The sequence below is a fragment of the Dromiciops gliroides genome, chromosome 5 (assembly GCF_019393635.1).
Source record: "Dromiciops gliroides isolate mDroGli1 chromosome 5, mDroGli1.pri, whole genome shotgun sequence".
Taxonomy (NCBI): domain Eukaryota; kingdom Metazoa; phylum Chordata; class Mammalia; order Microbiotheria; family Microbiotheriidae; genus Dromiciops; species Dromiciops gliroides.
In genome coordinates, this window is record NC_057865.1 from 255812754 (window position 1) to 255840642 (window position 27889).

The 27889-nt window shown below is 37.3% G+C and overlaps 1 protein-coding gene across 35 annotated transcripts in view; it reads right to left on the bottom strand.

Annotated features, from left to right (window-relative positions):
• Positions 1-684: 684 nt before the first annotated feature.
• Positions 685-27889, bottom strand: part of PPFIA2 (PTPRF interacting protein alpha 2) — a 677893-nt gene continuing 650688 nt past the window's right edge. For 11 of the 35 annotated variants that reach the window (XM_043966215.1, XM_043966207.1, XM_043966210.1 and 8 more), the window contains 9 exons: positions 27099-27161; positions 25722-25751; positions 22499-22692; positions 17012-17109; positions 12888-13063; positions 11426-11494; positions 6340-6499; positions 4773-4864; positions 686-2067 (listed from right to left, as the gene is read on the bottom strand). In XM_043966215.1, coding sequence (XP_043822150.1) covers positions 4806-4864; positions 6340-6499; positions 11426-11494; positions 12888-13063; positions 17012-17109; positions 22499-22692; positions 25722-25751; positions 27099-27161 — 849 coding nt within the window. In that variant the 3' untranslated portion in view covers positions 686-2067; positions 4773-4805. Of the gene's footprint in view, positions 2068-4772; positions 4865-6339; positions 6500-11425; positions 11495-12887; positions 13064-17011; positions 17110-22498; positions 22693-25721; positions 25752-27098; positions 27162-27889 lie in introns of all 35 variants that reach the window. The other 24 variants (XM_043966223.1, XM_043966221.1, XM_043966222.1 and 21 more) reach the window with 9 other exon arrangements.

Genomic DNA, 27889 nt, shown 5'->3' on the forward strand with positions numbered 1-27889 from the left:
CAGTGGATAAAGCACCCGCCCTGGATTTAGGAGTACCTGAGTTCAAATCTGGCCTCAGACACTTGACACTAGCTGTGTGACCCTGGGCAAGTCACTTAACCCTCATTGCCCAGCAAAAATAAATAAATAAATAAATAATAATACCCAGTGGGAAGAGTTCATAGAATTGATTCCAAGGGTGAATGAAGGGACCTTTGAACTCCAGTAATAAAAGATGGTATAGAATTTAGGAATCTGTCTTTTAAAAGGCACTCTTAACTCTTTGAAGGTGTGTTTAATAGCATTTCTTCTGAATAGCCCCTCCAGGCCTAGGAGTATTCATAATAAATAAAATTGCCTGTTTACCTATCTCCTTATAGATAGGAGGTACCTTAATCTAACTGCCTGTAAGGCATACCACTCGATTCCTGGTTTGTTTTGTCATAATTATCACTCACATTCCCTTCCCTATCTACAGACCTGGGATGTCTTCTACAGGTTTATAAACAAACATTTGCAAATCCTTCTAACAGCTCATCCCCACCGATATGCGAGTTTAGTCTTCCCTCTTGTGGCAGAATCGGGTAAGACAATCATCACATTGGAATATGGTGGCTGGTTTGCTCTTCACTGAGTCACCAATGTTGTGTGTTGGTTACATCTTCCCAAACTACACTCTTTGTGTGACTAGCTACAAAACAAAGATTAAACACAGCAGTGGAAGTATTTTTTTTTTTTTATTGACAATTGGGGGGAAATTCTCTCACCGTTATCTTTCTACTGAAATCTGTCAAACAGAAGACAACAAATGTTATGTACGTGCAAACATTGCAAATTAAACTGGGAAAAGAAATAACTAAAAGACAGGTCTTGAGCTTAATAAGGTCAAGCAGCAGAAAATTAGCATTTAGGTAAATGGCATTATTAAATAGATTGTACTCTGAAATTTCCCATGTAAACAAAGAATAAACAACAGTCACACCACCAAATAAAGCCACAGGGAAGAGTTGCTCTTCTATATTTTTATACACTATATATGTTATTTATTCTGTCTTTCAGTTATTTCCTCTGATAAAAATGGACTTCAGGGAAGTCTCAACAAGGCCATCTTGGCTAAAAGCTTATAACAATAGTCATGGGTCTGGCGAATGCCCTGTTCCAAAGACAAAAAAAGGTGTGTGTGTTGGGGGGGGTAGAATTTCTGCGTTACTTGTTTGTTTTTAAGTAGGAAATTTGAGCCTCAGACTCCTTGCAGTGCTTAGAGATCACTGTCTAATGCTGGCTGGCGACTGAAGACCTTAGAAATGTGGTTATTAGGAAAGAAAAGTTCTTTCTTGGTCCACAGGTAACAAGAAAAGATAATGTTCCTTATAAACTTGGTTTTTTAGTCGTTGCTTTTGTAAACAGTTTGCTTGGTTTTGTGTTGAAAAGGATAGTGAGCCATCACAGTGCTTTTTCTACGGGTACTGGGCATTTCAGGTTGCCTTTGAAGATCCATTTTGGCTTCATTTCCAGGTGAAATCATTCAGTTTGGATGGGATCAGAGGCAGGTGTCCAGCTTTAAGTATCGACAGATTTGAAGGAGGAACAAGTGGAAGCTAACTCCAATAAACATATTCATCTGACTGTTACAATCCAAAAAAACTGTAAAAATGGAATGATAAGATACAAACAGGATAATTGTCAAGTGCTTGCACTCAGACTCCATGAACCATAGATTTTTTTTATATAAAATCATATTTATATCAATTTTTACATAAAACTTACACATTTTAAAAGAAATACATACACAGTAATACATAAATGTCTAGTATATTACAGTAAAACAGATGGAACAATGTAAAAATGAGTGGTTCCATTTCGTAAAACATCTGGTGTAAAGGATGCTTGTTTTAAAATGACTTAAGCTTTTTCTTACAATTGTAGTGAACTAACCAAACAATGCATGGCCAAAGAATCACGTTTTCAGCTTAATAAACCTTGACTTGTCAGTATTTTCCCTTAGGGCTCAATTGTCCGTGTAGTTTTCACGGCTCCTCTTCTAAGGTGATAGTGCACTTCAGGTAGAGTAGACTGAAAAGATGACATCTAAAGAAACAGTAAATAAAAGGGTTATCAACTGCAGTCTCCTACTCTGAAGAGTAGAACTCTTTTTATTTTCTTAGGAACATTTACCTAAGAAACCAACTACTCTTACACTGACACGAATAGAATATGAGAATAACAAGTAGTAATGGGTCCTAGTTGTGTATAGTTGTTATCATTCTTTAAGAGTGTTAGACTGGGGCAGCTAGGTGGCGCAGTGGATAGAGCACCGGCCCTGGAGTCAGGAGTACCTGGGTTCAAATCCGGCCTCAGACACTTAACACTTACTAGCTGTGTGACCCTGGGCAAGTCACTTGACCCCAATTGTCTCACTAAAAAAAAAAAAAAAGTGTTAGACTGAAGTTAGCATATAACATGAAAAGAGATTTTGATCCACTTGAAGGTAAGTTCAGTAGTATTCCACTCTACAGACAAATGAGTGTGGCACAATGGAAATAATCATGAATGTGGAGGCACAGGACTTGATTCAAATCTTAGTTCTGTCATTTATAATCTGTAGGATTTGGGGCCCTCAATGCCAAAAAGAGGGGATTGCAGTTAATGACCTTTGTGGTTCTTTCCAACTCGAAATCCATGTTCCTTTGACAACCATAAATCTGAGGTGAGGGTCTGTGAATTTTTTTATTACAAAAAATTTTGATATCTGTATTTCAATGTGAAGTTTTACTTAGCAATTTTCTGTGTTTTATTTCACATTTAAAAACATCCACAGACCTTACCATACTGCCAAAGGGGTTGATGTCACAAATGTTTGAGAAGCCCTGCAATAATTGGGTATGCTTGCAGGAAAGAGACAAACCTAGCTAGTAATATGCTTGGAGTCAGTTGAATTAAACTGTTCTATTGAGAACACTTATTTGATATTATATAAATTTGAAACATATAGTACTAAAACACTTTTGTTACCTCTTATGCCACTGACACTTTTAGAAGCTGCTGTCAATGGTGTTAAAATAGTATGGCACAAAGTTGTTGAAATAGTCCAAAGGTGGCATTTATTGACATTCCTATTGCCTCTCTTTCAATCAATAATCAGAGATAGCATTTCTATAGTGCCTGACAATTCGCAAAGTGCTGTATGTTGACAAAAAACTCGTATAACTACTCAATCATAAAGGAAATTGAATAAGCAGCATGCTCTGAATTTTCCATAAAGTATGTATATATATATATATATATATATATATATATATATATATATATATATATATATATATGTATACTCTGTTCATCTAAAATCATTCTTTATGGGTTTACTATTGTGAATAAATATGCTTAGAATTCCCAAGAGAGAAGATCAGGAAAATGCTAACTGAAACATTATGTACAAAACAGAATGGGACTAGTTAGGAGAGAGAAATGCTTCCATTAGTCAAAAGCAGCAAAGCACTGATGAACATATTCAGTATTCATTGTGTAAAACAGTAAAATATTCAATTTGGGGGGAAATTAGCATGTTGTATGTAGGATGTATTTATTACAGAACATTATTCTGGAAAACCTCCTGTTTAATGAAATTATTATATGCTTCAGACTGTGCCCAATTAAATGCCAAATTGTATGCAGTAATTACATTTTTAATGTTAGGGTTGCATGTTTTTAATTAAGTCTCCTACTTGAATGGCTTTTTGATCAGTATGGCCCTCAAACAATGATGCAAATAAGGTACTAAAGCCAGCTAGCTTCCTTATTGGATACAAAAGATAAATTATAAGTTTGGTGGCACTTGGAGTCCAAGGCAACAAACAAGAGCTACTTCTCATACATTCCTTTTCTTACTCTCTTACCCTATGTGAACACTTCTAAAAATATTCCCAATTATCCCCCCCCCCAGAATGGCACTAATTTGATGAAAATGCTATACTTACCTACCATGTATGTGTAGAGGGTAAGGGGGACTTTCTTGTATGTTGGCATATTTAGTAATTGATTGTCTTTTACTGTGATTGTTGTGGAAAGGAGAGCCCTGTTATATTATGGATTGGACCAAAACAGTTTGTTGCATTTTCCAACAGTATACAGTAAAGGGGTTTTTTTTCCCCATTTTTTAGAAACTTAGTAACTTATAAAATTTGTTTCTTACCATCATTTTGGTGAAAACCAAGTCAAGATGAAGTGGCAAGTATCTTAAAATTTTTTGACAGAGATCCCTGAGACCACAGGCATGTGATGTTGTTTTGTTTAATATTTTGATCACTGTGTTTCAATAGGATTGGTTTCCTTTGTAATCCTGTGTATTTAATAATATTCTGAGAAGGGGTCCATGACACGACAAAATGGTTAAGAACCCCTGCCTAAGACCAAGGATGCCAAGCTATTTTTCCTACTCTCTAATTGGGTAGGTTTTTGTCTAAATCACTCTCTAACTTTTCCTAGTAAACTAGTATTAACTCATAAGGCATTCTCTCTTCCTGATATAAAGAACAGATCCTGATTCATTAACAAATACTGTGTCTCTTGATGTAAATGTCAAGAAGTAATAGAACAAATAGTGTCAACATAGCACTGATGGGATGGTGGTGATCAGATGACAGGTCACCATGAGACCTTCAACCACAGCAGACAGATAGATGTCCATGGTAGCACCGGATTTAGACATAGCAACTACCGGGGAATGCCGGAAATGAGGGGGATAGTGTCAAAACCGGTTACCGCACATTGTTTGGGAGTAAACCATAGCTACTCACAGCAGTTCAGTGCTGCCTCCTTTGATGAGCGTGTCAGCATGAGTATGTGCGGACAGTAGAACTGTCTAACCTCTGCAATCTCGATGAAGCCACTGTAAATGGAGAGAAGGGCTTTAGCAGGCCTGGGTGATGGAAGACCAGAGTCCAGAGTTAAGAGGGGGGGGGGGTGTCCCTCCTTTAGAATTTTTAGAATTAATTTTTAGAATCTGTTTTTTTAGAATCAGAGCAATTCTAAGCCAATAGTCATCTCTGGTTCACCTTCAACTATTTTCTTCATTCGTAAAAGTGAGGGGGGATTGAACTAGGGGGTTTTCAAGGCCCTTTCCAGCTGTAACTATTTATATAGGGTCATGTGATCCTTACTCTTCTCTGAAAAGGCTCAGCCTTGGGAAATTAACTCAGCTGAGTTTTCCATTTTCAAAAGCACTCAGGGCATTTAATTTGCTGATAAGTTGGGGAGAATGGCTTGAGGCTTCTAGCTGGGACAGTGAAGTGAGAGTATGCAGGTTCTTGGGGGATAGACGGGATCTTAGTTCAGATTTTGCCTCGGACTGGTAGATGTGTCACTTCTCCCCTCTCAGCTTTAATGTTCTCATCTATAAGATGAGAAAATTGGCCTAGATTCCTCTGTTTCTATGAGTCCCTGAATCTCTTAGTTGAAGCTTGAAGCATACTATATTACTCTCTGGTTTTGTTTTGGTGAAACGTAGAATACCCCAGTAAAACTTAGTTGACAGTGGTTTTATATTTCCTCTTTGTCCTGATGAGATTCTAGCTTTTGGTAACTAATAAACTCTTAGGACTTATTAAAAATTCTTGGACCATTTTAGTTGACTTCAAAAATCATGAACTGATGATGTGGCAAAGTAAGAGATTATGCCATAATGAATCTCAGTAGTGATATAAGTCTACTTGACAAGAATGATGATGATTCTCATGACAAAATCCTTTACTCAAATTCAACAAATTTATGAAATGCATATATTGTATGCATGATGTGTTAGGTACTAGAGGAGGCACGAGGTTTAGATGAATCTCCTTCCTAAGAGATGGTTTTCCCTCGCCATTTATCTAATAATGTCCGCTAGGAACTTCATTAAAAGCAAAGAAGGCTTTATACCTTTGTCAGAGAGGATATATACATATGCATAATTATGTATATGTACATATGTGTTTGATGAAGTCGGCTTACTGGTGTTAAATGAGAATTTAAATATTTAGTAGACTGCAACCAGTTTTTCACTTTTTAAGAGTCTACCTCTAGTTTCTTCCTAAAACAAATTGAAAAAGGAGAAGTCTAAAGAAACACAGAACATAATATTTTTCATTTCCCAGTGTAGCCATTAGCCAACAGTCTCGCTGGTGGTGACATCTATGCATTGAACAGATGTGAATTAAATTCACAGGCAGGAATTTCAGAGTCAACCACTTGCAATTTATTCAGGGTTTTGCTGAAAGCACAGAATAATTTTCAAAGGAAGGTAATAATCAAATCCTCAAAGTGATAATATGTACATTTGCTATCTTATCCCATCATTTGATAACCATAAGTGCAAAAATACTGTACCATCCGTTGCCATTTTCCGAGATTGCCCAGATGTGGTGGTTAGCCTAAACCCAGCTGGCAATGTCTCTGAGGAGCCAGGCATCATACTGATCCCATGGACTTCACGGGGAGGAAACTGTCTTCTCCATGAGGACCCACGCCTAAAATTCTTGTCATCACTCTGCCAGTGCAGATTTTTTTAATGTGTTGAAATAAAATACAATCAGAATGTTACAAGCATCTGAAAACACGTGGACAGAGATACATTATCTACAATTTTTACTTTGCCCCCCACCCTCCCCCTACTGTCAAGGATGTTGAATTCCTACACCTCTTGCTGAAAAGAAAAGCAAGTATATAAACGACTGGGAGGTAGAGGGAAGAAAAGACTGGCAAGCCTATGAAACTTTCTAGATTCTTTTTGGTATGAATCAAATCAGAGTTTTGTTGATAATAGAGCAAGATATTTTTTAAGGTAAGTTTGAAGGTCTGGAATTAGAACTGTGATCAGTTCCATTTCATACAGACTGATTTTTATAATGATATTATATATACATAATTAAAAATTTTATTACAGCAAATTCCATTTGACTGTCACACCTCAATACCTATGGTTTCGTTAAAAATGTGTTTCAAAATGAGGAAGACAATCTATCCATGAGATCATCTGACACAAGGCTTGTAACTCTATACAGGGTAGATTTACAAGACAGATTTCATCAGAGGATAGGGAAACACTTTCTGATGAATTTAGCTACCCCAGAATGAAATGCATGGACTGCCTGTTAGGAAATAGTATGGGGCCCTTGTCACAAAGGGATGTTTACTGAGTTAACCTCTGAAATAGTGTTGTGGTGTTTTTTTTTTAAACCACCACTCTTTTTATTGGTTTGCAGCTGTTTTGAAAACGACCAGTACTTTGCTAGGGGAAAGGAAAGGGAAATATCACCCTGCAACTTATATGTTTAATTCCTATTAACGTGTTTTCCTTATATCCTTGAAGAATGTCTGATATTGTTGTTACTCTTCTTTCCGTCCATACCCTTGAGATAGAGCTGCTATCAGAGAGCACAGTGATATAATTTTCCAGTTAAGCCATCACATTTTCTACTCATGAGTCCTGGTCTATATCAACGACTTTGTCTGTGACCTAAGTGTAGCGGTGCCAATTTCTCATGTCATTCCAGTTGTTTCTGATCTAAACTGGGGAGACGTATTGAAAGGGTAGCTGACTCTTCATGTGGATTTGAGTTGGTCAGAAGATGGTAATCTAGTTCCAATGATCATTTTGGGGGGATGAGTATTTTTCAAGAAAACATAATTTTTGCTGAATGAAGATAGAGGGACATTTTAAATTGATGGTCAAGCTTCAGTGGTTTCGAACTGGATGTTCCATTGATTCAGTATGTTTTTGACAAATAATGGATTGATGCTTGGAGACCTATCGATAGGCATAATTGGAAAAAATATTGTATATTCTATTTCTCCTGACTTATTGGTTAAAAACAACTATCAGCTCATTTAAGTGAATATGGGCAACTTTTTGTATATAGTGGGGGGGAAAAACCAAGCTGTATGTATTAGAGATTTGCAGTTTCACATACAATCCATCTTTCCTGTTTTCATTTACATATGAAATGTTTTTGCTACTCATTTAATAATGCCCCAAATTGGAGTACATAGGAGGAAATCTGCATTTAATTATTAAATTTAGTAGGAACATTTTTCTGTTTCTGGAAGTATGACTAGCTACTCCATAGTGTTTTTCCAGGCAGGGGACTGTTTCATATAAATATAGAGATATATAGGGCCTTCCAGGGTTTTGATTATTGAACAAGGAATAATCAATATTGACAGATTGGGACCTAGTTTCTTCTGTGACTTTCAGGTTTGTTTCCATTGCATTGGAAATTAGCCACTTCTTGTATTCAACTGCTTGAATGTTCAGAGACCCTCCCTCTTTTTTGTCAAGGCTACCATGTACCCCAGAGGATTCCACTTTAAATGTGACATCCATTTCTTTAAGACATCTGGTAAAAGAAGGTTTCATTAGATAGCTTTCCCAGGTCGCCTGTTAAGTAAGCCAGTTAATAAAATCAGATCATAAATTGTCAATATGGAAGTGGAAAATAGCCCACATTATTATTATTACAGGGGCAAATAATTTGAGCTCATTTTTCTCATACAGGGCAGCATCCACAGTATTGTGGATGCCACTTTTAATACTAGGAAGAGGGCAATAACTCTTTTTAAAAATTCCTAAGCACATTTAAAGAACGATATGGATACATTTGTTTTTATCTGTTCAATTAATATTATCAGAAAATCACATGGTAGACCCCATACATTGAAGTCTTCTTCTGGTTAGCTGAGACATTTAAATTTGGGGCTAACTTTCGGAATTCTCATTTTTTTAAATAAGAGAATCTGTCTTAGAAATCTCAGCCCAAGAAAACCAATATAATGTAAAATGGTATCAAAAGTTTTGGGTCATGATTCTGTTATTGTTTTACTATGAAAGGTGGCTTTATCTTTTATGAGCCCCAGATTCTACATCTCTAGAATGGGAATAGAACTTGTAAGATCCAGTTGGTTGGGCTACTTCCATGATTTATTTTTTTCCAGGGAGAAAGATAATGACAGAGGCAATATGGACTTCATTTTTATCCACGTAAAAAGCTCCCAGTGAGCAAACTTCTAATGCATAGCAATACCCAGCGACTTGTTCTTCTTAGAGAATTACCTGGTCGCAATGAGAGGTTAACAAACTTTCCTAGAGTAACTCAGCCAATGGGGGTCAGATATGACACTTGATATATCCTGCCTAGTGGCCAGCTCTCTATCCACTAAGGCAGCCTTCTGTTAGGATCCTATATCATTTGGCAGCCATAAAGGATCATCTAAATATGTTATTATTATTTTGAAATATATATATATTCATAGTTTTTTAATGTCTTTTGGAATCAGCTGCTAAGAGAGATAGATTAAGCTTTGGCTTTAGACCAAAGGTTCTCAATTTGGGGCCTGTAAACTTGAAAATATATCTTTTAATTAAGAGGATTTCAATATAAATTGGTTTGCCTTATAATCCAATATATTTTATTTTATGCATTTAAAAACATAATTCTGAGAAAGGTCTACAACCACCAGACGGTTAAGTAAGGGTCCTTCTTTCACCATCTCTACTAGAAAGAACAATGGCCTTGAGATGGGATTCCTGCTCTGCCTGTTAGTATTTCCATGTGCAATTGGGGTTTTCTACCTTCCTCAAACTTCAGTTTTCTCTTCTCTGACTCTAGGTAGCTTCCTGTATTTTATTACTATTATCTCTCTACCACACAGATAACAATAATACTTTACCATCTAATGTAGAGGGTTGTTTTATGGCTTAACATAAATGAAATAACATTTGTGTAAATCATCTTGTAAACATCACACATGACATTAATGCTAAGTGATATCCTAAGAATTCATGTAGAGTATTCTTATTGTCTAGTATTTTTTTCACACTTAAGGGTCCAGAATTATTTGGAAACAACTTTTCTGCCTGCACCACCTATGGAGCCTTCTCCAGAAACACCATAAGGATCATTAGCATGACCTAAGTTATCAGCAACTCTGGGCTTTGACTACTGTCTCTAGGACTTCATATCGATAGTTACAATTTGCATAGTTCTAAAGGATCTGCAGCTGCTAGATGGCTCAGTAGATAGAGTGCTGAGCTTGAAGTCAGGGAGATAGGAGTTCAAATTTAGTCTTAGATTGTGTGCCACTAGGTAAATTACTGTTTGCCTTAATCTACTGGAGAAGAAAATAGCAAACCACTATAGTATCTTTGCCAAGAAAATGCCACAGACAGAAAATGTCCACAAGGTAATGAAGAATTAGGCAGGACTAAACCACAACGAAAGACCTACAGCGTCAGTGGAATTGTTAAAAGGTATTCACTTTAAAGTGAAAATTGGCTAAAAATATGGAAAATTCATTAATTTTAAAGTCTTGAAATTTCACATTTAGAGAATCTTATATTCAGTGATACATTATTAAATAGCTGAATCTCTAAGTCTCTAAAAATTACCTTTAAATGTGATTCTATTCCTGGTTAAAAAAAAATAAAAACAACAAAGTAGAGGAACTTAACTTGGGGTCTAGCAACTTACAAATGACTAGATTTCAGGGTGGGGTCTATGAACTATATCACAAATTTATCTTATGCATTTAAAATATTATTCTTGTAAAGAATCTGATTCCTATGGTAAGAACTCAGAGTGATATCTAGGGCCCTCTGGTTCTACACATCTAAAAATTCTTAGATTCTTTGAACTGATACTCAGTTTATCAGGATAGTTGGCTTCCATTCATATGTTATGCAAAATAAACAAATATTCTGGGAAACACTATCTTCTTTAAATGATCATCTTTGATAACCTAAGTAAAAGTGCTTTGGAAACCATAAGGTTTCTCTATTAAATACTAGCTATTGTTATTCTTGAATGTTTTGTTATCACTGATTCCTGGAAAAACATATTTGCTATTAGAGATTTGTGAATTTCCAAATAATGAAATTAGTTTAGTCCCTTAGTTCAAGGGAAATATAGGTGGATTTGGAGAACTCAAATATTGGCACTGCTGTTTAATAACTGTGGGATTGTATGGGTAGCCAGAAATGGATAGGGTGCTGGGCCTGGAATCAGAAAGACTCATCTTTAAGATGAGTTCAAATCTGGTCAAGTCACTCGATTAACCCTGTTTGCCTCACCTTCTTCATCTGTAAAATGAGCTGGAGAAGGAAATGGCAAACCTATCCAATATCTTTGCCAAGAAAAAACCCCAAATGGGGTCATAGAGAGTTGGATGTGACTAAAACAGCAGCAACAAAAGTGACTACATACAAGCCATTTTTCTGAGTTTACCTATCATTAAAAATCAGGAAATTTTTTAGCCTCCAATGTTCCTTCCATAATCAGGCTTAAGAATGATAACAGGCAAAGTATACTACTGCACATAGAGAAAAATCACAAAAAAAATCTACCCTTCCTTCCTAAGAAGTATGCATATCTTTTATTTTCTATAAATTCTCTTCATTCAAATGAAACAAAGTGCTTACTTCATCCAGTCGCCGCTCAGTTCCCAGGGCCAAAAGATTGTTGTATTCTCTTTCAAGAATTTGTCTTGCCTGAAAACAAATGAGAGTTACTGTCACCTAAAGGACATGCTAGACAATTGGGTAAGTTATGTTCACAACCTGAGCAAATATTTGAAATCTTATTTTACTTTACTTATTGGGCCCTTATTTATTGTTTGTTTTTTTTTCTTAGTGAGGCAATTGGGGTTAAGTGACTTGCCCAGGGTCACACAGCTAGTAAGTGTTAAGTGTCTGAGGCTGGATTTGAACTCAGGTACTCCTGAATCCAGGGCCAGTGCTTTACCACTGCGCCATCTAGCTGCCCCATATTGGGCCCTTATTTAGACGCAGCAAGGGGACACAGGATAGACTACTAGACCTGGAGTCAAATATAGCCTCAGATACTCACTAGAAAGTCAGTTAACATTTATCTGCCTCATTTTCCTCATCTGTAAAATTGAGCTAATAATAATAGCACCTACCTCCCAGGATCATGAGTATAAATGGAGAGAATCTTTGTAAAGAGCCTTGCCTATCTTAAAGCAGTTATCAAGCTGCAAGGTATTGGGGTATGACTCCAATATTTCATTTTTAACAACGGTCCTAACGTTCTTCCTCTTCAATTCTACAGCATTAAAAAAGGATATAATTCTGCCAAGTCATATGTAGATTTTGTACTAAATTCCAGTGGCCATGGCTTTTATTTTATCCCAGTGAGATGTAAGCCTACTGGCAATTTAGACAAAGCCTGTATCTCTACCATGCCAAACCACTGAAGTGAAAAGTGAAAAATTCATTTATCTGAATCACTTTTCTGCATGATTTCCTTATTACTTTAAGTGAAAATAAGCTGCCTCACAAAGTATCGAGAACCTTGGCACCAGAAAAATAGAAACCAATTGACCATCTGTCAGGGATGGTGTAAAGAGGGATGACTGAATAGGGTAGGAAGTCCCAAGACCTGGGTTGGAATTCTTCCTGAGTCTACTGCTAACTCACTCCGTGACCATTGGCAAGTCACAACCTTGGTTTTCTCATCTATAAAATGGAGATAATATCACCTACCTCCCAGGGTTATTGTGAGGATCCAATATGCACTTAGCACATTGCCTGGCACAAAGTAAGTGATATGTAAATCATTACGTTCCCAAGCTAGAGATCATTAAGAAGTGGTGCTCAATCTATTTTTCACTCTATTTTTCTTGCAACATGGCCAATAACAAATATGTTTTGCAAGACTTCACTTGTATAAAAGTTCTCATACTTCCTACCCTCATAATGGGTGGGGGAGGGGCTACAGAGGAGAGAATTTGGAACTCAAAAGGAATAAATGAATGAAAAATAACTCTCCATCACTTCATACCCAGACAGATCATTTCCTGGTATAATAGTTTGTCTTTACATAAACATTATTTCGCAGAATTCGAAATGCCAAATGACTTACCTGTGTATTCTGCGTAGGAATCTGTAATAATAAAGCTAAGCTGCTATAGTCGAAGTTCTCATCCAGCGCTATAAGGGATCCATGCACGCCACTTTCAAGCACATTGTTTGCATACTCTCGAAGTCCAATTGCTTGTATCCAGCGAATCACTCGGTCGTTGCTCCACACCAACACATCTAGAAACAGAGATCAGCAATCACCTTAGGAGACATGGATTTACTTCATAAGCAATCAAAATAATAGTAGAAAGGAACCATTTCATTTCTTGACTGGTCCTTGTTGTGATAGGAGAGAGATGTCTACAGGGCTTCACTCCATCTTCTTCTAAAGCAGCCACATGCTATCTCTGAAACGAACTAGTTACTGGGTCACAACCTCTGTTTTTCCTGTTCTTCTGTATCTCAGACTGGGTATGCCACTAGTTGAAATTTTTATTATTAGTTGGGTGTCTCTGTTATTTGAGTCGAAACACGTTTATATAAAATGAGATCTTATTTGAAACAAGATATAAAGGAATGTAGCATGTAAGTACAACAGCTTTTAACCTAGTCCAGGTTACACTTTCCCAACTTCTTCCTTAGAGACTAGCCTTCAATATGTCTTTTGGGATATCAGAATGAGCTGAATACAACACAATCTACCTATTTCCACCTATTATTTTGAATTCTTTAGGGTGTTTGGGGCAGCCTTAGTCACGCTTTTATTATACACAATGGAAATTGTTTAGCAACCTATCCAGTTACCACTAAGCCTCCTAGGTAAGGTAGCTATTGATAGTGGCTATTTCCAAGATGGGTTTTTTCCCCTTTGATAATGTTCATTTTGGAGATGCTAACTTTGAAAAAATGGTATTCTTTGTATTAAGTATGAAACAGGAGTAGGTTGTACTTGCTCTAGTTTGTGTGAACTTAGATTGGTGAAATATAGACAGTGGTTGGGGAGACTTGTTTAAAAATAAACACAATCCCCACTCACACACAATACTATGGCCTTTGAGCAAGTTATCCAAGTTCTGGAGTTACCAAAGATGCCATTTCATAAAGGCAACTACATGTTGCAGGAGATGGAATGCTGCATCAGGAAGATCTGAGTTCAAGATCTGCCTCAGAAACTTACCATCTGTGTGACTCTGGGCAAGGAACTTGACCTCAGCCTCACTTTCTTCGGCTGTAAAGTGAGAATGATAATGGCATCTACCAGCCAGTATTGCTATGAGGCTAAACTGTGAGAATATTTGTAAAGTACTAAGTGCTATTTATCATCCAGTGTTTCCTCAAACTTCTTCAGGGGTAACCGAAAGCCCCCTTTCCCATCTTATTAATCTAAATCTAAAATCAGCTAATATTTTTTTCTGGTGAGCAAAGCATCTTCCCAACCTGCAAGTCTTTTGGAAACCTGTGATCTATATACCAAATGGCTTAGCAACTGATGCCTAGTGAGCTATCACCATGAATTAATTCAATGTTGGTACATCCTTGAAATGCAAATAGTTCTTTCCTTTCAGAAGTTTTTTTTTTTTTTTAAATTAAGGTCAAATCTAATTAACACTTCAGACAATAATGGGTCTAAGTCACTGGAGAGAATTGTTTATATGTATGTCATCGGATCAATTGTAGAAAAACATTTATAATCTCAGCCTAATACATGAGATCATTTGGTTATAATCATGCTCACCGCCTTCCTCCCCATTCTTTTGTCCAAAACTGCAAGTCCTTAATAACAAAATGATATTTGACTTTGGACTGAAAGGACACATCTTTCTCTTCTAGACCTACACAAAATGTCAAGAATCTCAAATAAATGTGATCAAGAGCAATACAAATTAATTAGGAAAAACCACACCTCTCTCTTACTTGGACAAAACCTACACCTGCACTCAACAATTTTTGTTAGCTCAGTGGCAGACTTCACTCTTGGTTACAGCCTTTGCCCAATTAACTCTGAAATTTAAATTCAAACAAACCACAATGTACTTGAAAACAACCTTTGATTTTCTAGAGACCCCAAAATAATAGGAAACTAAACAATTCAATTTTAATAATGGAAAAACATGCTCTATCTGCTAAGTAGGGAACCCAGTGAAGTGTTACAAGAAATGCATGGTGTGTGCCTGTCAACTCTCCAGTGAGCCATATTTAGGGAAATAAGTTAATCAATCATAATATCTTGTATGCAAGACCATCCTAAGAAAACTAACATTGTGGGCCAAGATCTGTGGAGGGAAATCAGCTTTGACATTGTTTATGCAGCTGACAAACACGACTCCAATGCTGTCAGACACTTGATGAGCTTTGGAACAAAATAAAGAATACTCAAATCAATGTCTAACTTTTTAGTTCTTTTTTTGGTGGGGGTGGGGGAATGGAGCATTTGTTTTTCATAAATACAGCACTAAATAAGGGTGAGTTTGAAATCATAGTTGACCCTGAGTTATGTATGCACCAACAAATATTGATTTTTTTAAATGCTTTTTAGTGTCAACTGCTATACCATCAGAAACAAAGAGCAATATAATTAATAGGGGTTATTTTATCTAGTTTCCTACAGAGTAGAAAGGGAAAAAATACTTATGATTCTTCCCTTTTACTTCTTCCCTCAGGAAAACAAGTAGTGGCCTCAAATTGCCATGGAATTAAAAATGTATTTTTTCTAGAAGCCCACTTTTTTGTATTTCATTTTCATAGTGCTATTCAGCATTTTGAGAACTCATTCAATGCTATTCTTAATGAAATCAGTAACTTGGATAAATGCACAGATTCTACCATTAAAACTAATTGCCCCATTTTGTGGTTACAGAGTAAGTGGTAGTAATTGGGAAAAGAAAGAATATCTTAGCATCAAAAGTGGGTAGAAGCCAGGGGATGAAATCATAGAGCCATCAAACTAATTGTCTCAAAAGAAGGAAAAACTTTGAAAAACATATTCACATGAAGAAACAAAAAACTTTCTGGGCCCAGCAGTGAAATTATAACGACATAACTCTGGAATAATCTACTCAGAGGAAAACACAGAATGAAGAATACTGAAAAGGCTCCCAACTTGCAATACTTCCTTTATCATAATGATCCCCTTTTCCATTTATAAATGTAAAAGGTGAAAATAAAAAATAAAAGAAATGCTGATGTGCTAAATATACTGTTTTGGACAAGGAATACCTATGTGGTAAAAGAACATTCAATCCAATGAAAAGTCAGTACAAGTGGAGTGAAGAGAGAGCAAAATTTGGCATCTAAAGGCCTAGGTTCAAGTTCTACTCCTGTCAAGAAGTCACATAATCTCTCTGAGTGGTAGTTTTCTTATCTATAAAAGGAACCCATATACCCCAGACTTCTTGTGAGGAAAGCACCTCAATAACCAAAAAGAGTTACGTTAATCTGACAATTTGATTTTACTGGCATGAATAGGAGCCCAATCTTTCCTTCCTTCCTTCCTTCCTTCCTTCCTTCCTTCCTTCCTTCCTTCCTTCCTTCCTTCCTTCCTTCCTTCCTTCCTTCCTTCCTTCCTTCCTTCCTTCCTTCCTTCCTTCCTTCCTTCCTTCCTTCCTTCCTTCCTTCCTTCCTTCCTTCCTTCCTTCCTTCCTTCCTTCCTTCCTTCCTTCCTTCCTTCCTTCCTTCCTTCCTTCCTTCCTTCCTTCCTTCCTTCCTTCCTTCCTTCCTTCCTTCCTTCCTTCCTTCCTTCCTTCCTTCCTTCCTTCCTTCCTTCCTTCCTTCCTTCCTTCTTTCTTTCTTTCTTTCTAGCAATGAGGGATAAGTGACTTACCCAGGGTCACACAGCTAGTAAGTGTCAAGGGTCTGAGGCCGGATTTGAACTCAGGTCCTCCTGAATCCAGGGCCGGTGCTTTATTCACTGTACCACCTAGCTGCCCCTGAGAAGCCCAATCTTTATGGCTTTGAGACCAGCTCCCTACTACATCAAAGCCACCCATCATAAATGATAAACAAATAAATGAATGGATGAATAGATAGATAAATAAAAATAATAAAACAGTATATATCTATATATCTGTATATTTTCTTCATTCTTCATCTCAATATCCATCATAAGCATAATTATATGGAATCATAGAGGAGAACCTGGCAATGCTAGGGAAAAAAAAATTTTTATCTGGGTAGTGAACATCTTACCTTTAATTTCATGTTGACTTGCTTCCCGTCTCCTTTCCAGTTCTTTCCTGTCATAATTCAACCTCTTTAAGCACATGATTCCATACTGTAAACTTGTTCTGTTGTATTTTTAAAAGGGAAATAGACATGTAAAAAATGTAAAACAATTGGTTCCTAGCTTAAGGAAAACCCAGCAAAAGTTATTTTCAAGCTTTTGAAGACAACTCCAGCTAGCCAACATTAGAGTTCTGACAGGCATTTTTTTTCTTTTTTTGGTCAAAAGAGCAGACTACCTAAACATGACAACAGCAGATTCATGAACTTTTTTTTTTAATTTCTTCCTTTGTGTGTGGAATGAAATGATAAGATTTTCAAACAAATAATGTAAATACAACGACCAGAAAAGTGACTGAAAGGAGTTGAAACAGAGTTCTGGAAGAGACTTGCAGAGATCATACAGACTTCAGGAAGCTAATTTATAAAATAATTTGCACTTAAATTATTCCCTTTCAAAAGTATCTATTGTACTTTAGAACTGTACTGTAGAAGAGTCATGATCTCTTCTAAGTGTAGAGAAATATACAAGAGGGAATTAAGAGATACAATACCTGCCTCCCGAGAGCTTAGGGAAAAATAGAAAGGAAGGAACAAAGGAAACACTTAAGTTATCATTTAAACTGGTGTGTAGCTTGGGTGTCCACATGAAATTAGTGGTTTGATTAATAAATGGTACCAGGGCACTGAGAAGGGAGAGAACAATAAATACCAGGATAGTATAGGAAGGAAGGAAGACTTGAGTCAGGATGCTAAAAGATTAGACAGAAGGCTTTTTAGGAAAGAGTGACCCAGAAGAGGTCACAAGATTTAGATCTTGAAAGAACCTTAGAGGTCATCTAGCCTCATGTTCCCATTTTACAGATAAGAGAAAAGACTTGAAGAGGATAAAAGAATTGGCCCAGTAAGTGGCAAAGCTGGGGGTTAAACTTAGGCTATCTGATGCCCAATCTAGCATTCTTTCCACTATACCATGCTTCTTGGAGCTGAGATTGACTATGGTACATTTGAGGAATATTACAAACACTACCCTGGGTCTAAGGAGAGGGAAGTGCTAAGAGGAGTTGGGAAATAAGTATTTATTTCTTACATTTCCATTAAAATCTGCAGGGATCTAGTGCTCGGCACAGTGCTGGGCACACATTAGGCACTTCATGTTTATTAACAAACTGACATATTGATGTGATTTTTCCTTTGTGTCCATTAAAATTCGCTGGCATCTACGAAGACATATTGATGAGTTGCAGAGAGCTCTGCACTTGAAGTCAAGAGGGCCTGAATTTGGATCTTGCCTCAGTTATCTTCTACCTTTGTGAACCTGAACAGGTTACTTAACCTCTCTCAGGCTGGGTTTCCTATCAATCAAGAAATCAATCTTAAGTTGTCCTCTATTTGCTAGACATTGTGGTAAGCACTGGAGGGAGATAATAAAAGAACCAGAAGACACACCCTGCCCTCAAGGGGCTTACTTACACTGTCCCACATGATCCTCACAGTAATCTTGTGAGATAAGTACGTAAATCCTTTGGAAATTTTTAAGTGGTTTATAAGTGTTAGTTATAATTCTTATGATATACTGATTTAGGGTATACTCTTTTTTTGTTTGTTTTGGTGAGGCAATTGGGGTTAAGTGACTTGCCCAGGGTCACACAGCTAGTAAGTGTCAAGTGTCTGAGGCCAGATTTGAACTCAGGTTCTCCTGAATCCAGGGCTAGTGCTTTATCTACTGGGCCACCTAGCTGCCCTGGGTATACTGGTTTTTATAGTACATGTGGTACAAGCTTTTTTGTTTTTTGTTTTTTTTGGGCAGGGCAATGGGGGTTAAGTGACTTGCCCAGGGTCACACAGCTAGTAAGTGTCAAGTGTCTGAGGCCAGATTTGAACTCAGGCACTCCTGAATCTAGGGCCGGTACTTTATCCACTGAGCCACCTAGCTGCCCCCTTGGTACAAGCTTTTATGGTACTCTAGATTCAAATCATGGCTTTGATACTTATGGCCTTTGAAAACCTTGGGTAATCCACTTAACCTCCTGAGTCTGGGTTTCTTCATCTTTAAAAAGAGGAGGCTGGAGTAGGTGGCCCCCAAGGCCCTGTCTCTGTGCTTCCTATGGCCGTGGGGAATAAAAACTTCTTTGCTGATGTCAGAGGGCCTTGAGGGTACACAGACAGGCAAAGGTAATTAATTTCCAGAAGTCTGCCCCATTACGTGAAGATTTGTAGATTAACATCAAAGGGGACCCAAGCTCTCAAGTTCTGGAATATGTGCATTTGAAGAAAGCTTTTGTGAGCATAAAAGGAACACATGTGCAATGGGGAAATATTGTGCCTGCTGCTGTCTGACCCTCAGCAAACAATCTCTATGAGTCTCACTGTCCTTGACTGTAAAATGATGTGGTTGGACGAGATGACCTTTAATGACCCTTCCAGATTGAAACCTATGAATTTCTGAAATAGGTGGTCATGGAGTTACCAATGATCTATTGAGGTTGAAATTCAAGTATAAAGTGGGATATGTTTCCCTAACATGTCTTTAAATGTTATGGAAGATGACTTGCATGAGGTCCAAGAAAAAGAATGTCTATTAATGGCTAGGTTGTTTTTTGGGTTTTTTCCCCACACTTCTATTGGCAGATGACATGGTGAGGGTGGCAGCAATAATGACATCAATCTCACAGGCCTTTTGCAAGGATGGAATAGACTAAGGAGTGAAAAGTACTTTGTGACTCTTAAAGTACCATAAAATTACTTGTACTATTTTTAATCATTAAATTATATTCATTGAATTGAGCCCCAGTGTGTCTTTGGTGAAAGAGACTGTTCTAATCACCCATGCTGAACAAACAAAATGTTGGATAGATGAAATACTGTATTGACCTGCTGTTCTTCTAACAGCCATAAACATGTATTTCTTGGACAGATACTGCAGATTCACAATGAATTAAACTAGAATAGAGAAGGAGAGAGCAGGTTGGGAAACATTTGGTTTATCTCAGACCTTTAGCCTTTAGGAACCTCCATCCCACGCCCTTGAGATATATACATGTGTATATATGTGTGTACATCAAGATGTATGTACATACATACACATATACACATCTAGCTACATATCTATATATGTATACATATATACACGTGCACACACCTACATGCATGCATGCACACATTCAGTAAGGAAATCAAGTTAGCTAACAATGCTTATTTAGTAATGGGGTGATATCAACAGCCATATACCAGCAATGGTCCTGTTCTATGTCCAATCCCATGGCCTAAGGCGGAAACAGACACAATTCTGAGTGAATTGCCAAGGTGCAGTTCACTATGCAGTTCTAACATCTGCATGGATCTGAGAATGAGAGAATAGTGGGGGTAAAGAGGCAGGAAAGTGTTATAAAAAGTTGCCTTTTAGAAGGTAGAAGAAAAATGATTTTGTCACATATGTGTATTATAGGAAGAAGGCTTTCTACCTAGTTAAAATCATAATTTCTCCCACTGAAAATACATAATTTCTTGCTAAAGGGAAAGAATTGGGGATATACAGTTTATTCAGTACACATCTAGAGATTTATGGTAGTTCCAGGCAGCACCTATTTAGAGGGTCTATTGATACCGGAGTGTGAAAGGCTTCAAGGTTGGGAGGGGTATAAAAAGTCACTAAGTATATGTTATTTGTTGCGCACTTAGAATGGGCTAAAATGCTGGAGACATAAAGAAAGAAAGGCAAAAATAATCCCTGCCCTTGAGGAGTTCATTTCTGAATGGAGCCAACAGCATGCTACATATGAAGTCTATAAAGAGTAGATGAGGGGTTAAGCTAGGTGGCACAGTGGATAAAGCACTAGCCCTGGATTCAGGAGGATCTGAGTTCAAATGCAGCCTCGGACACTTGACACTTACTAGCTGTGTGACCCTGGGCAAGTCACTTAACCCTCATTGCCCCACCAAAAAAAGAGAGAGAGAGAGAGAGAGAGAGAAAGAGAGAGAGAGAGAGAGAGAGAGAGAGAGAGAGAGAGAGAGTAGATGGGTGGTAATCTCAGAGGCAAAGTCCTACTCCTGCAGAAGGTGAGATTTGAATTGAATTTTGAAAGAAGCCAGGAAAATTAAGAGGTGTGACTGATGAGGAAGCGGTGTTGGGTCATAGAATATGTGGATGGGGAGGGCAATTCCTAGAAAAAGAGAGTATTCAGCCTGGAAAGAAGAGATCATGAGAGTTGTCTTAAATATGTGAAGGGCTTCATTCAACCCCTAAAAGAAGCCTCATCATTTTGCAGGTTTTCAAGGTGAAAGTTGTAAGAGGCAGATTTCCACTCAAAATGCAGGAGTGATTTCTAACGAATACAAAATATTGTGTAAAAACAAAATGGAAAAAACAAAATCAACTACTACAACAACAACCAAACCAAACCAAACCAAACCAAACCAAACCAAACCAAACCAAAACAGGCTGCCTTGTGAAGTGGTGACCCTCTAGCCCTGGAAGTTTTCAAGTAGAGGCTAAATGGCCACTTGTCAAGACAACTGTACAAGAGATTCCTGCACTGGGTAACAAGTTGGACTAGATAACTCCTAACGGCATTTCCGTCACCACCAGTCTTCATAACCCACAAAACAATCACTTGCCGATATAAATATGTACATTGGATCTAACAGAGACAAAGGACTTTGAAATCGTTTGACTTACATAACAACGTGTTCTCCATCCAATATTATCCGATAATGAATGAAGATACTACCTCTATCAATTCAGAACCAGTTTTAAACACATTTGCCTTTACTCTTTACTATCGATAGGGTCTCTTTAAGCTTTTCCAGTTCTCAGTGGGTGAAAGCTTTACATGGCTAAGCAGTGTATTTTCTATCTATAACTGGATTACATAGCACAGCATCCCTCCCCTAGCTTTGGGTAATGGAGAGTGAAAATCCAGAACCACTTAAAGGACCAGAAACATTTCCTTCAGGGAATGAATGACCCCATCTGCTGCTCTCCAGTCTTCCAAGACCATCATAGTGAACTAAAGAAAATCTGCTTTTTTATGCTCCAGTTTCAATGTGTGCTTTGAATATAAATTTTACAACCTTTTAAAAGTAGAGAGAAATGTATTCTGTTTGCTTGAACTTCATTCATAAATAACTGTTGCCATATTTTTTAAAGAAATCTATAAAGCCACACTGACAATTTCTAGAAGGACTAGATGAGAAAAAAAAATGAGGCAATGTGTATTGTGTTCTTTTGCACTGAAGAAGTTTGTTCTGTTATTATATGATAAGTTTTCAATGTCCACTTGCTGAGCACACAGCATCATATCAGAGATCAATCTGTATCCCTGGAAGATGGATGTGCCCTGATGCTTAATATGTCACATATTCTGCAAATATTCATGTTTTTACCTATTTTTAATATAGTAAAATGTATGTTGCTCATTTTGATGCCATCCTTTTGAAGAAAAAAGAACCTACCTATGAAAGCTATCCACCATTTTTAAATGGACTCGGAGATCTTTTTTCGTCAGGTGATCTAACATTCTTGCATCTACCAGGCATTCCATGAAGTAACTTCGGTACTGAGGTAATCCCAAGCTGGGAAGCCACTCATTACCAATCCACTCATGATTCATATCACCATAAGCCAGAGTCTGCAGAAAAACAGGACACTATAATTTATTTATAGCAGTCAGTTTCCAAGCCGAAAAAACAAGATGGCAATTTTATGATATAACTCCTTAAAAAGCCCCACTAAACCTAGCTTCTTTGTTTAATTCTCATGATGTATGGGGGAAAAAAAGCACAGGGCATTCATAGCTTAACAATATCTGTCTGCCTTACTTTAGGGAAAACAAAACAAACAATTCTCCATGCAAATGGAAGTGATTGCTGAATTGGTTTGTACTTGAAATCTGTGTCATCACTTGTCAAAAAAACAAAAGCAAAACCAAAAAATCAGTGTCTTGTTGATAAGGAAATATGTATAGTGAAATGAATCCATGGATAGACTTACAGATCCATCTCACTGTACAACTTGAGTTATGCATTTAGAGTATTGGAGAGATAGGGCTATAATGAGTAAGTTGGTCAGTTATACTTCTCAGTACTATAATAAAAAACCCTGCAACATTACCCTTGGGATTGGAACTCTAATGACTGAATTATTTAATGACTGAATTATTTGATGATAGGGAATTAAGATATTCTAGGGAATTCCTTAAAAACTTACTAGTTTGGGTTTCTTTTAAATAAAATGAATTCAACAAAGTGCCTACTCTGCAAAGTATTACTACAAGGCACCATGGGTCTGAAAGTAAAGATGACCCAAGTCAGGCCCTAATTTTAAGGAACTAACAATGAAATGAGGAGGAAATGAAATGTACACAGAGAAAAATAAAAAGGAGAGAGTGAGGTAAAATGCTATAATTATTTTGAGAAAGGAGAGATTGCTTTTAATGGGGGAAGAGCGGTCAAGAGAGTGAAAGAAGAGAAGAAAGGACTTGAATGAAGGACATATTTTAACAGATTTCAATGGATGTGCATGGCATGAGAAGGATGTAATTCCAGCAACTGAGGTCACTAGTAGTAAAGGAATTATGACAAACTAGAAGAGAAAGAGAATGAAAAGTAGAAGTTTGTTAAAAATGTAGAATGTTGTTCTTTAGTTATTTTCAGTTGTGCCCAATTCCTAGTGACTTCATTTGGGGTTTTCTTGGTAAAGATACTGGAATGGTTTTGCCATTTCCTTCTTCAGCTCAAACTGAGGCAAACAGGGTAAAGTGACTTGTCCATGGTCACACAATTAGTAAATGTCTGAGGCCAGATTTTAACTCAGGAAGATGAGTCTTCCTGACTCCAGGCCTAGCACTCTATCCAGAGCCACCTTAGTTGCCCCCCAAATTTAGAATACATACACATAAAGGATGAGATAAAGCTAGGAAGTATGGAACAGAGCTAGAATGGTGGGGTGGATTCATTCTGAAAAGGGCCACAAATTGAAGAATCATAAGTTTATTATTTATTCATCTGGCAGTGGATATTATCCTTTTGGTGCATTTAGAAAGATTAAATAGCAATGTGAATGATGGATTAGGTAATGGCTAGAATGGAAACAGAAACACTAGTCTGTCTTACTACTATAGTTGTAGTTGTGTAGTTGTGGGGGGAATATTAAGGATGAGATGGATGTGATTAGAAAGACAGAATCAACAGAACTCAGGAACTGAATACTCAAAGATGATTTCAAAGTGATGATGACCTTGGGTGACCAGGAACACAGTGATGTGATGTCACTAATGGAAGTAGAACAGTTAGAAGAGGAGAAAGTTTGGGGAGGGAGGGCAATGAGGGTTCAGTTGTACTTGGATTACTGGCGGGATGTTGGGATGGAGTTATAGATTAGCAAAGAGGTGAATGAGTAGAATTTCCAAGGGATAGAAAAGAGAAGAATCTCGGGGATCTCAGGTTTAAGGGGTGGGAGTAGGATGAGAACCAAGAAAAGGAGACAGAGTCATGATGTCTGAGATGTAGAATGAGGGCTGTTGATCATAGGTCTAGAGGTGGAAGGGACCCCAGAAGTCATCTATGCCAACCCACATTATTTTATAGATGAGAAAACCAGGGCCTGATAAATCAAGTGACTTGCCTAAGTTCACATAGTTCACACAAAAGCAATATTTGAACACAGATCCTGGCTCCAGAACCAGTATTCTTTTCTCCATACCATGCTACGGCTTTCCTTACACTGATGAAGGCATTGGTCTAAACCAAAAACAAAAGGGTCATGTGCTATTACCTAATATTGGCAAGGTATGAAATAAGTACTGAAAGTCTCTTCATTCTTATTGGGGTCTTTTTGGGTTTTCAGATGGTTTTGGGAAGAGTTCTTGAAAATGACAGTTCAGTCCAGTATCCTATATGTGTGTGTGTAAACACATATATACTCATGCATATATTAACATATGTGTATACATATATGCACACATGTATACATCTGTCTATTAAAATAATTTTATATACTAAATTTTTGAGTCATACGGGACATCCAAGTTCCCTTTGGGCAAATACAACATGGATGATTCAAAGTCAAGCCCACAGGATACATTGATTAGTTGTCCAGTACTGTGACCTACATGAGCTTATTCAGAACACAGCTTCAGGGATCACCAGGCCACAATCCCAAAGTGAATTTTCCAAGAGTCCACCAATGTATGACTACCTCACACCCCACCCTCATCCCCCATTCCCTCAGTCTCCTTCTAGTGTTGAGCAGACTGAATTGGAAAAAGAATATAGGGTTCAGTAGCATACATTGAATCCTTGGTCTCAATATGAACAAATGAACTCCACACTGAGTAAACATCTTAAATAGCTAATTTAATGTTCTCTGCTAAAATATTATATAGGCCAGCACTTCACATCACTTAGAAATTGTATTATGACTGGAAGATAACTAATTTGGTCCTAGTTAATATATTTTCCTTTTAGAATAACCCAGTTTGGTAAATGTATCTTCCTATAATGAGGGAATATTTTAAAATGTATGGTGCTGCCATTTTCGACTTGTAAAATGAAGTCTTACAGTGTTTATGATAGCTAAAAAAAAGTACTAAGCCCTTATTGCTTGCTAATTCATATGAATCGCTATGAATAAACTAATGCCTTACACCAAGTAAATTTGAACATAATAAATTCATACCTGGGCCCAGCTTCCTTCCTCAGATTCTTTCTGTTAGCAGAAGGAGCAGGTAGTGATTAATGCAGCAAGGAAAAATAAAATGTATCAAATTAGTCCAGGGGGATGAAATTCAACAATCATCACAGGGAAAAGTTAGTAATTCTGATGTATACACACATAATTACAGATAAAGATTTGCTTCTTACAACAGCAGTGGTCAGTTAAAAGGAATTGTTAAGCAATTAGATTTTTTTTATCACATTTTCACACCCACAAGACCATCCTGGGCTTTCTTGATTTTTTTTTTTTTTGGCGGGGCAATGGGGGTTAAGTGACTTGCCCAGGGTCACACAGCTAGTGTCAAGTGTCTGATGCCGGATTTGAATTCAGGTACTCCTGACTCCAGGGCCGGTGCTCTATCCACTGTGCCACCTAGCCGCCCCGTTTTCATGATTTTGTGAAAATTTGGTCACTTCTAAATTTTAGTTATCATGTCTGATAAAAATACACATCTTTCAATATTTGGTCACTAAGGAGTTTAAGAAAATTAGCATTCATTAGAAAATACTAAATTTGAATGGGAATATTTCTGTTGAATATCACATACATTTTAAGAAGTATTTCACTTTCAAATTCATCTAATAGTAAGAATCTTCATTATCCATAAAAACATTTGTTCCACTGGACAATGTGCGTACATCGCATTGTTCATAACAATTCCCCAGTTATTAAAGGGTTAACTACTCTGTGCTAAATTGCTCTGTAAATTAAAAAACAGTAACAAAAAGGGGATGTTTGCTTGTTAAAAATAATTACAAATATTTCACCTTTTATATCTTTAACCATGGAACTAGCATACATCTAACTCCAATTTAAAAAGGATTGAAACAAAACCTTTACACCAATTCTAGAAAACAGAACAGTAATCAGAGCAGTGCCACTGGGGCTCTTGCCTTCAGGAAGCCACAAGGCGGAGGGCACTCAGGGCTCTTCTGGTCCCTTTGGCATCCTCAAAACAATTAAGTTTAGCACTGCATTAGCAAGAATAATTAGTTAAAATAAGAAGCTACCAGATGATGTGTTTTCACACCAACACTATAAATATAACTGAGATGACCAAGTAAGAGAAACCACATGAATAATTTCTATGTCCTGTGCTAAAAACTTTCTCTGATGCCCTTTTTTAATAACAAAAGACTAACATGGCTCTGTTCCTAACTAGTCAATTGCCAATGCTGGACAGAATTTAAACTGTTATAACTAATTAATTCAAGGTGATTTTTAAATATTCTATAATTTCTAATGGCATCTCTCCTGGTTTATGACTCTTGAAACTATTAACAGAGAAATGATTTTTTGTTTTTAACCTTAAGATTGAACAAAACCAAAAATACTAACCGTTTTGGCTGGAGCCGCAAGGTTTTCCATTTCTTCATGGGTCACCCAAACATTGCCTGAGGGCTAAGGACAAGGCCCACAGGGAAGTAGGTAGAATCCACATTAGGTAAGCAGTGGTAAAGAAGAAAGGCAGCACCACTGTAAGTCAACAGCGGATAGCATCACCATCAACATAGCTACGTTCTTGTCTCTAGAGTGAGCACGACATGACAGAGAAGTCCACAGGGCTTTTAAAAAATCTTTTATATTTAAGGCAACTAGACATTAATGGACATGCCATTGATTCTAAGTAGATTCAAAATCAACATTCTATTATTATTATTATTATTATTGGGGTAGTAAGGCAATTGGGGTTAAGTAACTTGCTCAGGGCCACACAGCTAGTAAGTGTCAAGTGTCTGAGGTCACATTTGAACTCAGGTCCTCCTGAATTCAGGGCCGGTGCTTTATCCACTGTGCCACCTAGCTGCCCCTAACATTCTGTTATTATTAATCAGGAAAAGGAAGGAATGGGGACTGGACCTATGATTTCATTGACATAGGGATCTCGCACATGAAGAAACTCCATCTACCAATGCAGAAAATCACTTTCTCTTCACCTTATTGTTGCTCTCAGCAACTCTCTTATAGAGAGATTTAGGTGACTTGCCAAGGTCACACAATCAGTAAATATAGAGGCCAGATTGGAGTCCAAGTATTCCTTGTTCCAAGGCTAGCTCTCTGTTATGCCACAGCTGCTTTTCCAGGAAAAAGAAGAAAAGCAAAAACAAAAACAAAAAACAAATTGTGAA